Genomic DNA, 12,908 nt, shown 5'->3' with positions numbered 1-12,908 from the left:
CGGGAGGGCAGCTTCGCCCAGGCTGGCTTTGTCAGGAAGGACATCCAGAAGATGTCTAGTCTAATTAGCATATTACCTTTTTATTAGTATAGATTGTTTCATTTGCTCTTCATAGCTACTCTGGAATTGGACAGGTGCTATTTTTTATTTCCCTTTTGTGCGTACTGGCTCTGGGCATGGTAACTGCCATGGTCTCCCCTTTGTACATAAGCGCCCAGGCACAAACCCAGGTAGGTCTGTCCTATATGCCTTTGTCTTACCACCATATCAGAATGCCACTCAAATAATTCGAAATCCTTATTTCAAATCAATATTGTGACCACTAGAGGGGCAGAATGAAGATAAAGGGAAGAAGGTTTGGGGGGATAAGCAGGCGAGATCCAGTGGCAGAGCAGAAGGGAAATGGAGGGACAGGAGAGCAGGAGGCTGGAGAGCTGGGGAGGGGCTCACCGGTGCAGAGCGTGTGTCCTGGTTGTCACATCCTCCTAAACACTGGTCATTCGTAGCTATGCTGCACAGTTCTTTAGAAATGCTTATTGTTTTTGGTTCCTTATGTAAATAACCATCTACTGTGTTTCCATTCTTTGAAGTTTTTAACTTTTTAATGTTTTTAAACTTTTAATGTTTCTTTGGTCCTTCCTTTATTCTTTCCTTTATTTCTATACTCATATTTGATTATTTTTGTGTGGAATAAAGTTATATGAATATGTTTTAAATTACATGAGTTTTAGAAATGCACCCTAGAAGTTTACATTTAACCAATATTTTTGTCTAATTCTTTTTTTTTTAATTAAATTTATTTTTTCTCCATCACCATTTATCTCCCCTCTTCCACCTCCACCCTACCAGTCCCTGCTCCCTTTTCCGTATTATTGTATTTCAGAGATATTTCAATGATCAGAGAATATACTCTTACTCTAGGGATAAAAAATCCATTTTTCAACAATCAGCTGACCTGACAGTTATAAAGTAAAATTTTCAATATAAATATCAATGCAGTTTTCCTCGCTCTCTATTAAAAGGTCAGGAGACTTGGGTTTTTGTACAATTGACCTTTTAGGTTTAGCACAAACTAACCTGCAACAGGACTTTATAAGCAGTTTTATATTTTTTCTGTCGTGAAAAGTCAAGTGATGTCACCTTTGCACCTGTTACCTTGACAAGATGTTTTGAAATAGAATTCTGAGAATTAATACTTATACAAAAAACCAGGCCCGTTTTATTTGCACAATTTAAATTAGTTCTGTGTTCATTTAATTAAAACTCAAATACATAACCGAGGTTGAATACCTTCCTGGTGGTATTCTTCAATTCTAAGCATCATTATTGAGTTTTAGTACCCTAACCCTACCAATTCCAAATCCTGAATTGACTATTTTCCCACAAGTAATATTGCCTATCATTGGGTCATGTAAAGGCGCCTGGCATACCCATATTCTTTTACTTAGTGGAAAATTGGGAGAGAAGATAGTGGCCTAAAGCTAGAGAATTAGATTCTGGGACATAAAGTACAGTGGGGCCTTGACTTACAAGTGTCCCGACTAACGAATTTTTTGAGATACCAGCTGTCTCTCGGCCGATTTTTTGCATTGAGTTGATAGAGTAATTTGAGTTAACGAGCTCCTTAATGAGCTCCTTAATGATCTTGGTCTCTGAACGAATTAAACTCTTAAGTCAAGGCCCCACTGTATTTTATGACATAGGTGAGCTAAAGGAGCTCAGGTCTAGTTCTAATTCTTCGACTCTGTGTCTGTGAGAATTTCAACGAATTGCCAATCCTCCATGGGCCCTTAATTTCCTAATTTCCAGCAAGTGGGGATGAGACAAAAATTTTATCTGAGAAATCTTTTGTTTTTCCTCCAAATTAATCTTAATTAATTCAAATTATTCAAATGTAAATAAGACCAAGAAAAGCCCTCCTGATTGCTTTAGCAGTAGCTTCATCCTTAAGCCTACTGAATTTCTCCATGTATCATAATATGAAAGTCAGTGGGCTAAATAATTTTTAGGGCACTTCCAGTTATACATGCATTGAGGTCTATCTTACCTTAGAAGAAATAATCTAAGTAACTTCAAATTAATACTAATGACCAAAAAAACCCAAAAAAATCTCTTCAGTCAAGTAAGTATATGATACATTGTCGTTTTGATTCCGGTTGTTTTTCTGGAGCAGGATGCAAGGGTGATTTCTTTCCCAGGTCCTTGTCCAGATGGATTCAAAGAATGAAACCATGGACAAAAGGTGGTAGATGAAAAGGGTGGAATTTTATTGGAAGCAAGTACAGACTCCCAATAGGGAGGAGGTTCCAAGGGGGTGACCCATTAAGCTCCTTTTTTCTAAGGTTTATAAAGGCTGCAGTTCTTTGTCTCTTGATATTCCCTTCTCATTGGTCACTCTTTTGCAGAATATCAGCTTCAGAGCCCAAACCCTACATGGTACCCACCTCCCTTTCTCTCCCCACTCAGTGGTAGAATTCTCTATCTCTCTGTGAAAATCTGTTCTCCTCTTTTTCCCACTTGTTGGCATTTCTCTATCCTCTGTGAAAGTTTGTTTCTTTTTTCTCCCCATACCCTGTGGCTTTTCCTTATCTTCTGTGAATGGATGTCTTCCTCTCCCCTTATCCCGTGGCACCTTTTTTCTCTCTCTGTGAATGTATGCCTTTTGGCAGCTCCAAGCCCTCACCTATGCCTTCCTCTCCCATAGATCCTCTTTATTTCTAAATCTCCCTAAACCGCCCTATTTTATCCCTAAAACTCCTTTCAGTTTGGTGTCTGGTCATTCTGATCAGGAGGGTGTTTACTTGGCACTGTCATCAGAATAAAGGGAAGAGGAGCACCCAGGAATTTAACAATTTTAAAAGTCAGCATAATCTTATATACAAGTTAGATGACTCTTAGAATTGTATCAACGACAGAGAGAAGGCATTATGACCTTTATAATATAGTAATCATTTTTTTTATACTTGACTTCTTAGTAGTTTATATAAAGACTAGAGTCCCAATGCACAAAATTCATGCATTGTGGGCGGGGGGGGGGGGGGCTCAGCCTGGTCTGCACATTCTCCAATCCGAGACCCCTCTCAGACATCCCACTCACAATCCGGGACCACTGGCTCCTAATGGCTCACCTGCCTGCCTGCCTGATTGCCCCTAACCACCTCTGCCTGTCTGCCAGATCACCCCTAACTACCTCTGCCTGCCTGCCTGCCTGATCACCCTTTACCCTCTGCCTGCTGGCTTGATCACCCCTAACTACCTTTGCCTGCCTGCCTGATGCCCCTAAGCACTCTCCCCTGCAGGTCTGATCACCCCTAACTGCCTCTGCCTTCGCCCCTGCCACCATGGCTTTGTCTGGAAGAACATCCAGAAGACGTCCGGTCTATCTGGTCTAATTAGAATATTATCCTTTTATTAGTATAAACTAGAGGCCCAGTGCACAAAAATTTGTGCACTCAGGGGTGAAGGGGGGTCCCTCAGCCTGGACTGTGCCCTCTCGCAGTCTGGGACCCCTCGGGAGATAACGACCTGCTGGCTTAGGCCTGCTCCTGGGTGGCAGAGAGCAGGCCCAATCCCTAGGTGCAGCCCCTGGTCAGGCTCAGAGCAAGGCCAATTGGGGAGTTGGGGCGCCACCCCCTGTCATGCACAGAGCAGGGAGGATCAGGAGGTTGCAATGCCACCCTCAGTCACACTCAGGGTAGGGCCGATTGGGGGGTTGGGGCACTGCCCCCTGTCACACTCAAGGCAGGGTCAATGGGGAGGTTGTGGCGCCACCCCCTGTCACGCACAGAGCAGGGCCAATCAGGGGGTTGGGGGACTGCACCCTGTCACACACAGAGCCGCAGGGTGATCAGGGGGTTGGGGAGCTCCCCCCTATCAGGCACAGAGCAGGGCTGATCAGGGGGTTGGGGCCCCGCCCCCTCTCACACACAGAGCTGCAGGGCAATCAGGGGGTTTGGGCACTGCCCCCTGTCACGCTGATCCCGGTGCCAGGAGGCCTTGCGGCTCTGCTGATCCCGGTGCTGGGAGGCATATTACCCTTTTACTATATTGGATAGAGGCCTGGTGCACAGATGGGGGCCGGCTGGTTTGCCCTGAAGGGTGTCCTGGATCAGGGTGGGGTTCCCGCTTAGGTGCCTGGCCAGCCTGGGTGAGGGGATAATGGCTGTTTGCAGCTGGTCACACCCCCTTCAGGGTGGGGGTCCCCACTGGGGTGCCTGGCAAGTCTGGGTGAGGGGCTGAGGGCTGTTTTCAGGCTGGCGGGTGACTGAAGCTCCCAGCTGCTCCTTTTTTTCTTTTTTTTATTCTGGGCCAGCTTTAGCTCTGAGGCTTGGCTCCAGCTCTGAGGCCTCGGCTGCTGAAAGCAGGTATCTGGTTTGTTTGGGTTCTAAAATTGTAACACTGTTGCAGTCCTGCTCACTCCAGCTCTGAGATCCTGGCTGGCTGAAAGCAGGGATCTGCATTTGTTCTATAATTGAAACAATGTTGTGGTCCTGCTGTCTGAAGCCCGGCTAGCTGAAAGCAGGTTTCTGGGGTTTTGTTTAGCTTCTATATTTGTAACTATGTTTCAAACTGCAAGCTCAGAGGACGGCAGTGGGAGGCGGGGAACATTGGCTTCCTCTGTCACTGAAGCAAGCAAGCCTCATGTTAGCTTCAAGCTGCCTGGCTGCCGGCCGCCATCTTGGCTGGCAGTTAATTTGCATATCACCCTGATTAGCCAATGGGAAGGGTAGCAGAGGTATGGCTAATTACCATGTTTCTCTTTTATTAGATAGGATATGTTTGCTTATATTTTTGCTGACATAACTTGCACTATTTTTTCTTACCTAGGCTGAACCATAGGCTAGCTTTACAGAAAAGGAGAAGATTTAAGACTTCTCCCCTTTCACATACAAATGGTTATTTTCTACCCAAACAAAGCCAGGAAGCAAAAACAAACACAAAAGGGCAACTTTGCCAAGACTAACATTTGCCTCCCACTGTATGGAGGTAAAGCTTTTATTTCTTAGAAGACAAAAAAGGATAATAAAGTGTTTAACATTCAGATAAGTTGAGGAGTTGACAATATTCTAGCTTTAAGAGGATCACTTGGTTTTCTTTGTATTTTATGAATTCTCAGGGCATTGGACACTTTTCTTAGGTATAATGTATATTGTAAAATTAATATGGCTGTTTGAAATAAGTCAGACAGAGAAAGACAAATGCTATATAATATCACTTACATGGGGGTCTAAAACAGCCAAACTCATAGAAACAGATTAGAATGGTGGTTGCCAGGGGCTTTGGGGTGGGAAAAACTGGGAGATGTTGATCAAAAAGTACAAAGTGAGGAGTTCTGAGTTTCTGACATACAGGTGGGGATTGTAATTAATATTACTGTATTACATATTTCAAAGTTGCTAAGAGAGTAGATATTAAATGTTCTCACCACAAAAAAATAAATGGCACTTATGTGATGTGATTGAGGTTTTAGCTGACACTATGGTGGTTATCATTTCACAATATATGTTTCAAATCAACACATTGTACACCTTAAACTTAAAAAAATGTTTCATGTCAAATATATCCCAATTAAGCTAAAAAGTAAGATTGGGGATTTGCTAAACAAAAAATCAATATGGTAAAAGTGACTTGATACCCATGCCCTAATCTGGAATCTCAAAACAAATTTACCTCATTCTGTGACCATCCTACAAACATTAGAAACTTTAGAGATGATACAACATCTATGATCCTCTTTATACTAGTTATAGTTTACTCTGGATACAATGTCAGAGCCATATGCTGTGCATTTGTTTCTTGAATTTATGTGTTGACAATTCATGAAATAAAATATTTCAGATCCTTCGGAAAAAAGTTACAGCCTAACCTCAGAAGAGTCACCAGCCTTCAACAATGATTCGCTGAGCTTCAGTCAGGCTACCCTACATTTCTTTAAGACCTCACATTCCAGGGACCCTTGTGGAATTAAGGAACTGAGGTAGGTTATATGTAAACATAATGCATAGTAACAATTTGGACAAGCCCCAACTAATTCTCTTCGCTATATGAAGAAAGATTGTCCCCATGTGTGTACTTTATATGGCTATTCGTGTAAAATCTTTGTGTCCTTTGCTGACCTATTGTAGGGATTTAGTAAAAGGCTTATGAAGGCATTGCTTTATTATAAAGTATAACAATTACTTATAATACGAAAGTATATAATTCTCTGCTGTAAAACATGTCAGAAAAATGTAAAAAATGGAATTCAATAACCACCCGACATTTCTTTTTAAATTGAAAAGCAGTTGCCTTACTTTCATTAATTAACCTAATACTTTTAATTTTAAATAAATTTTAATACTTTGCATTAGTAGAATCTTACTCAATGTGAATAAAGTTTTCAGAATGCAATATTGAGAGGTTTCTTTCTTGAAATCAACTCCATGCTGTTGATGATAGCATAATTCAGTTTGTTACCATTTTACTCCTTCCTCACATAAGGTAAGAGCTTTTAGGAATGGTGACCAGTTTATAAGGAACATACTAATATACTAATAAATGCTTAAGAAATGTAGTTTACCATGTCACTCTACTGTTGACATACTGGAACTCCTTGTAAAAAGAGGAGGGTTTCTCATATGTCTGTGATAAATGTAAATAAAAGCCCCTTGTATTGTAAATTTCTTTGATTGGTTTGAAGTCTGATATTGCAGTAAAAGGAAAGCACGAGTTTTTGTTTGTTTGTTTGTTTTTTGAAGAAGGAGATAATTTAGCTGTGGTTCTTGGCTTTTTGCATTTCTAACACTAAAAGTTTATTTTTAAAAGGGCTAAATCTAAAGTTGCCATTCCCCCAACCCCCCACCAAAGTAATTAAAGATAAAAGAAACCTACCACTTACTGTCACCACCGTTTCATAAAATAAAGAACAATTAGTACAAAAACGTAAGGGGAACACATTAACAGAATAAAAAACTGTGCTTTAAAACTAAGAATGTCATGAAAATGCCATTACCAGTGAACATTTTTTTAAAAATATATTTTATTGATTTTTTACAGAGAGGAAGGGAGAGAGATAGTTAGAAACATCGATGAGAGAGAAACATCGATCAGCCGCCTCCTGCACATCTCCTACTGGGCATGTGCCCGCAACCCAGGTACATGCCCTTGACCGGAATCGAACCTAGGACCTTTCAGTCCGCAGGCCGATGCTCTATCCACTGAGCGAAACCGGTTTCGGCACCAGTGAACATTTTTATTCACAGTTAGATCTGCACTGGTTCACAGACGAGAGTGTAGGCTCTGCTATTTAGCCAGTGCTGGACATAAAAAAAAAAAAATCCAAAGAACAGTTATATCCATCATGGAATGTTAGGCAAGTATTTTATATTTAGTGCCATACATGGACTGACAATTGAGATCATTTAAACCAAAACATCTGAGTGGTGCAGGCCCCCCACTGTTCCCCACTCTACCTTTTCTCCAACTCTGGAATCTTACACGCTGGAGCCTCCAACAGAGCTGCCTCTCCACAATAAAACACAAAAAATAAAATAACTCAATAATTATTGTCATTCATTCTGGTTTTGGCATATCTTGACTGGCTATCCATGTAGTCCTAATTTACTGTACACAAAAGAGTTGATTTATCTGGCAGTCTACATTCATTGGGATTCTATTAAACAGCCAATGTAATGATGAATGTCCTTAATGTTGACCCTGAGGCTCAGCAAGTTTCCAAAGTGCCTTCTGAATCATCGGTGAAAGACACAGTCAGAGACTGTAAAACCTTCTCTCCTTGGTACCACTGTGACTTTATTTCTTGGGAGAGGGAAAGTGATGAGAATTTCTCATTAAAAGGAGGCTTGGTATATTGGGCATGTTGAAAATTATGGCCCCAGTCTGAGGCGGCCCCCTCCCATCTGCCTGCCTCCAGTGACTTCTACGTATGTAGTATTGATCAGAAGATAAATGAAGAGTTCAAACCTAGTTCTGTATATTGTGTATTGATCTTTTAATGTATTTCCAGCTTTTCTGAAAAAGATACTGAGATTCAGTCTTTCCTGACACTTTCTGAAAACAGCAAGGACGAGGAAAAAAAGGACTTTCTTGACAAGCAACATGTCATCATACTACCATGGCCGAAGAGCACCTAAAGGTCATTTGTTCTTCACTTTTTACTTTTTGTACCCAAAGTAATTGGAAAAAAGTTAACAACTAATAAAAGTAACCAAGAAATTACTTCTCTAGTGCTGGAGATTTTCATTAATGTTTCTGGTTTTTCAAGTTTTTCAGACTAATAAAAGTTAGTAAAATTAAAAGTTTAAGAACTTTGTCTTCCAACTAATATATTGTGTATCAAACAATAATCTATATCGCAGATCCTATGAGTTTAGAGAATAGTTACCTGCAGGTGTGACTCAGTGATTGACCGTGACCTATGAACCAGGAGGTTGTGGTCGATTCCCGGTCAGGGCACATGCTTGGGTTTTGGGCTTGATCCCCAGTGAGGGGCATGTAGGAGGCAGCTGATCAATGATTCTCTCTCATCATTGATGTTTCTATCTCTCCCTCTCCCTTTCTTTCTGAAATCAGTAAAATATATAATATAATAAACTAGAGACACCATGCATGAAATTCATGCAGAGTAGTCCTTTCTTCCCCCAGCTGCTGGCACCAGCTTCCCTCTGGCACCCGGGACCAGGCTTCTCTTGAAGCCCAGGCTTCATCCGGAAGGTCATCTAGAAGGATGTCTGGGCTAATTAGCATATTATAATTTTATTATTATAGATAACAGTTAAATCTGTGTTTATAGAACCTACCATACACTACAACATAATTACATTTAAAGTAATATTTAATTGTCAAATTATATTTTAAGTAGTTATGTCATCAGTAAAAGTACACATTTGAGGGCCAAGTAATACTTGGCAGTATCATCAAGTGTGTCTGGAATCCTTTTTTTATTTTGATAATTATAGGTATTTTTTGTTTCTTTATGTTAGTGTTTTGGCATTTATATAAGTTATGATAGCTTCAAAAGTTGCTGCTAGAAAACCAAAAAAAGGGACCCTAAATAAGGTAGAAATACTTTGTTCTCTGTTCTAGTAAAACACACACACACAAAAGGCTCCCAAAGCATGTTATTTTAGGAGGGCCAGGGACAGTGTGATGGTTAATTTTATGTGTCAACTTGGCTAGGCAGTGGTACCCAGATATTTGGTCAAATATTATTCTAGCTGTTTCTGCAAAGGTATTTTTAGATTACCAATTAAAACAGCAGATTTTTGAATAAAGCAGATGACTGTCCAGTCTCATGCAATCAGTTTAAAAGCCTTAAGAGAAGAAAGACTGAGGTCCTTCAAGGAAGAGGGAATTTTGCCTTCAGACTTCCTCCAGACTCAGGTTGCAGCATCAACTCTTCTTGAGTCTCCAGACTACCAGGCTGCCACGTAGATTTTGGATTTGCCAGACTCCACAATTGATTCTTTTTCTCTGGAGAACCCTAATTACTTGGAAAGACTGCTATGATAGCCAGTGAAAATAGCAGTTACTTGGCTTGGTGGGTGTTCAACGTTTTATAGGAACTGAGAATTCAGGTTCTCAAGAGCAGAAGAATATGTGGAGAGAGACTTTTACAGACTTTTTAGAATGACTTCCCTTTAAGGAGTCCGTGGATTTATCAGAAAAATATCCCTGCAGGTTGGTTGTGCCATCATTTTGTCTTCTCTGTGATTCTGGATAGTAAACCCTTACACAAGACAGATGGTTGTTGAGTGTAAATTCATCTTTGATCCTCTTTCCACAGCATCGATAAATTGTACTGACATTCACACATATCATTTACTGAAAGGATAGAAAATGATGAAGAAACCTATAGCCATTGGTATGTCTTTAAATCTAAAAATGCCCTTTATTAAAAGTGATTAACATAAATGAACAATAAGAAGTCAGCAAAGTTAATCATACTATCAGAATAAAAAATTTCACAAAAGAAATATCTTAAAAATAAGAGTGTGACTCTCCAGTATTTTTACTGTCTACTGGGCACTTCCTCTGTCATAATCCTGTAGAGACAACAGTGAGTCATCCTTGAATCTTCATCATTTGTCTCAGAAACCTCCTGGCATCTTGTCCCGAGGCTGCTAGCTTTCTGAATTATCTGTAGCTAAAATGGGGATTGCCTGTTCAAATACATTATTTTTCTTTTTAGCATGCTTGCTCAGGTTTAATGTTTCTTGACTCTCCCTACACTCCTGTGCTCTGAGACAACATCATCCTTATAGTTCTGATGAAGAAGATTGTTCCTCTGGATGCAATTTATAAAACTCATGTTTTTCTCAGACAAAGTGGAAGATGTTTTTCTATTCTCACTAGGGAAGAAGACCACCAGTATTCTTTCTGTGTTTTCACTTATAGCTTGAGTCATTCATGAACTAGCTCAGAAAGACATTTTATAAGATGACATTGCCTTTTACAACAGAAGAATTTTAAAATAAGAAATTAAGCTGATAATTAGTTGTCATCAGTGCATTTCTGGCCAGAATTTGAGATGAAGAGTGGACCATTGACTTTGTCATTTATTTTGCAATATGGCATTGAAATGAAACATGAGGTCCTCATTGTAGAGCAGATCAGATGCCCTTCTGTCTTTATTTGCTTCCCATAACCACACATTTAGGAAAGTTCCTTAATTCCTTTGCCATTAGTCTAATGAGGAAATAAAAACTAAATAAGATTAGAGCCTGTGCCTGAAGCGGCTGTGATGTGTTCTCTAATTTTGAAGCTCAAGTTTAAAATTGCTGTATAAGGCATACATCCAGTTCTGACTGTGGAATTGAGTTACAGATATTCCAGGTACATCATAGCCATATTCCTGCTACTAGAGTTAGTAGGGTGTGCCTGTCACAACTATTAGACAAACAACCACATGATATTACATGCATGTTGGCATTTAGTAGTTTATGCTCAGATTTGCCTGGTGGCATAATAGGCTTATTAAATTTTATAATTTTACAGTTCTGGACATACACATGGTGGAAACAAATTGACATTAAATTATATTTGACTAGGGGGCCCTGTGCACAAATTCGTGCACCTTGAAAGGAACTGTAGGTTGTGAGGCTGCAGTGGGCACAGAGGCAGGTCTCAGCCCATACTCCGTGCTCCTGCCCAGCCCCTCCTGCCATGTCCCCTGGTCCTGTGTCTGCAGGCAGCCCTGCTCCCACTGCCACCACTCCCACATGCTAGCCCTGCTTGCACCCACTGATGGTGTGGAACGATTGGGGCTGGTGCCAGCAGCAGGTGCGAGTGGGGATGGCAGCCACCACTCCCACCTACTGACAGTACCTCAGAAGCAGGGGGAGGTGGAGAGGCCCTCAGGGGCGACCAGGGTGGGCAGCCACCACTCCCACCCACTGACAGCACCGGGTGCGAGCAGCGGCTTCAGTGCGGCAACAAGTGCAAGTGGGGCTGGTGCTGGCAGCAGATGTGGGCGCTGGCAGCAGGTGCGAGCACCGGGCTGGACCACGGTGCATAGGAGCAAATAATTTTCACTAACCACCAGAGGCTCGCCCCAATGACAGTGACTAACACCCCACTTTGGTCTGGTGCCCCCACTCACCTGCTCCACCATCCCGCTGTGGCCAATGCACGCCATGTTCCGTGCACACCTCCTGGTAGTCATCGCGCATCATAGCGACCAGTTGTTCAGTTGTTTGGTTGTCCTGCCGTTTGGTCTATTTGCATATTAGGGATATATATATATATATATATATATATATATATATATATATATATATAATTATATATATATAATTTTAATCTGTTCAATATTTGTTGAAGTCCTTCACATCTAGTCCTTCACATCTGGTGTGTCACCTAACACAGGCTAAGGGTACACTACCCTTAATACCACTTAATGTTCTGCCTTATCTGTGTGGCAGACAGAAAAGTGTTTTTGAACAAATGAATGTTACAAAATGATTCTGATACTTTGACTAACACCTTGATTCATAAAAAAACAATAACAACAAGAAAACAAACACACTTCTCTTTGTCCCTATGATTCAATTGTTGGAAAGATCTTGAGCTATGTTTATCTCATCTCGTTTCTGGCCACATGCTGTATATTTCTCTAAACTTTCAAAATCTAGAGACTTTCTCTACTTTCTATCTAAATTCTTTTGTACTTTTCTGTTATTTTTTAATTGCGTCCTAATTTTCCCTTCATGGTACCTATAATTACTAATTTGTCTATTTATTGAATGTATGTCTCCCAATTAGACTACATATTTCATTGTTATGTCTCTTTTGTTCACTATTATACACTTAGCCTCTTAGCATAATCCTAATTTAGACTGGGTGGTGATCAATGATAAATGAATGAATGAATGATGAGGATCTAACTGATAAGTCATCTCAGTCCCTAACTTTTCCCAGGGGAAGGCAGTGTGATGTATGTAGAGGAAGAAAAAGAGGTGATCAGCTAACACTGTTTACTAACTGGCAGATCACTTATTTGAAAGTGTTTCTTCCTCATGCATTGGAGAAAAAGATACTGACATTGCTTAGCTCAGAAGAATGTGGTGAGAATCAACTCAGTAATGATGTGAAACACTTTAGGCACTGAAACATGCTCTGCCATGTTTATCATCACTTTTTATGAATTTAGGGTAGAGTTGTTGAATCAAGAGGCAAATTAATGGATGGGTCAGTTAGTGAATTCAGAATCAAGTTGACATAAATGATTCACAAAAATCACTGAATATCGAAAACAATGCTTTCAATGAGCAGGGTGATTAGATTGAATGATATATAAAGCTGGCACTTATGTTTACAGCTAAATATCTAAATTCATCTCATTAAAAATATTTCTGAAACATTGTTCACTATGTTTATAGATTTCTTCTGTTTTAAAAATTCAGAGTTTT

General features: G+C 40.4%; 1 protein-coding gene across 1 annotated transcript in view; it reads left to right on the top strand.

Moving 5' to 3' along the window:
• The window catches only part of ZBBX (zinc finger B-box domain containing), a 107,270-nt gene extending 98,970 nt beyond the window's left edge, over positions 1-8,300 (top strand). The window contains exons 19-20 of the mRNA XM_081087655.1: positions 5,839-5,977; positions 8,006-8,300. Of these exons, the coding sequence (XP_080943781.1) occupies positions 5,839-5,977; positions 8,006-8,132 (266 nt within the window). The 3' untranslated portion in view covers positions 8,133-8,300. The remainder of the gene's footprint in view (positions 1-5,838; positions 5,978-8,005) is intronic.
• Positions 8,301-12,908: the final 4,608 nt, after the last annotated feature.

This window comes from Myotis nattereri (assembly GCF_964212035.1).
Source record: "Myotis nattereri genome assembly, chromosome: 3".
Taxonomy (NCBI): Eukaryota; Metazoa; Chordata; class Mammalia; order Chiroptera; family Vespertilionidae; genus Myotis; species Myotis nattereri.
The sequence above is the reverse complement of the archived record's forward strand: the minus strand, read 5'-3'. Positions and strand labels throughout refer to the sequence as shown.